This window comes from Penaeus monodon, chromosome 20, assembly GCF_015228065.2.
Source record: "Penaeus monodon isolate SGIC_2016 chromosome 20, NSTDA_Pmon_1, whole genome shotgun sequence".
NCBI classification, from domain to species: domain Eukaryota; kingdom Metazoa; phylum Arthropoda; class Malacostraca; order Decapoda; family Penaeidae; genus Penaeus; species Penaeus monodon.
In genome coordinates, this window is record NC_051405.1 from 20,989,952 (window position 1) to 20,990,272 (window position 321).

At 49.8% G+C, this 321-nt stretch overlaps 1 protein-coding gene across 1 annotated transcript in view; it reads right to left on the minus strand.

Annotated features, from left to right (window-relative positions):
• Positions 1-321, minus strand: part of LOC119585701 (multiple epidermal growth factor-like domains protein 6) — a gene marked incomplete in the record, with an annotated part of 104,852 nt that overhangs the window by 297 nt on the left and 104,234 nt on the right. Inside the window, 1 exon segment of the mRNA XM_037934375.1 lies at positions 148-282. Coding sequence (XP_037790303.1) covers positions 148-282 — 135 coding nt within the window.

The following is a 321-nucleotide window of genomic DNA, read 5'->3' on the forward strand; positions in this document are numbered from 1 at the left end:
AAAACAGTATCGTACATTTCTTTCTGGAGCAAAGATTTTTTTCTCTCAGTAACTTTGAAAGATATTACATCGAAAATAACAATAGCAATAAGCACAAAAAAGAATGCACTAAATCACAGATTTCCAACATAAAAACTTTATCCTTACGGTCTTTCTCCTGACACGTTGGCCCGATCCAGCCCGGCGGACAGGTGCACTGACCTGTCGCCGGGTCACAGGTCGCACCATTCCGGCACTCGCACTGCTGTTGGCACCCGAGGCCGTACCGCCCCGGACCGCACTCTGGAAAGCGCCGAGCGGGCTGTAGCGACTGGGTTTGGC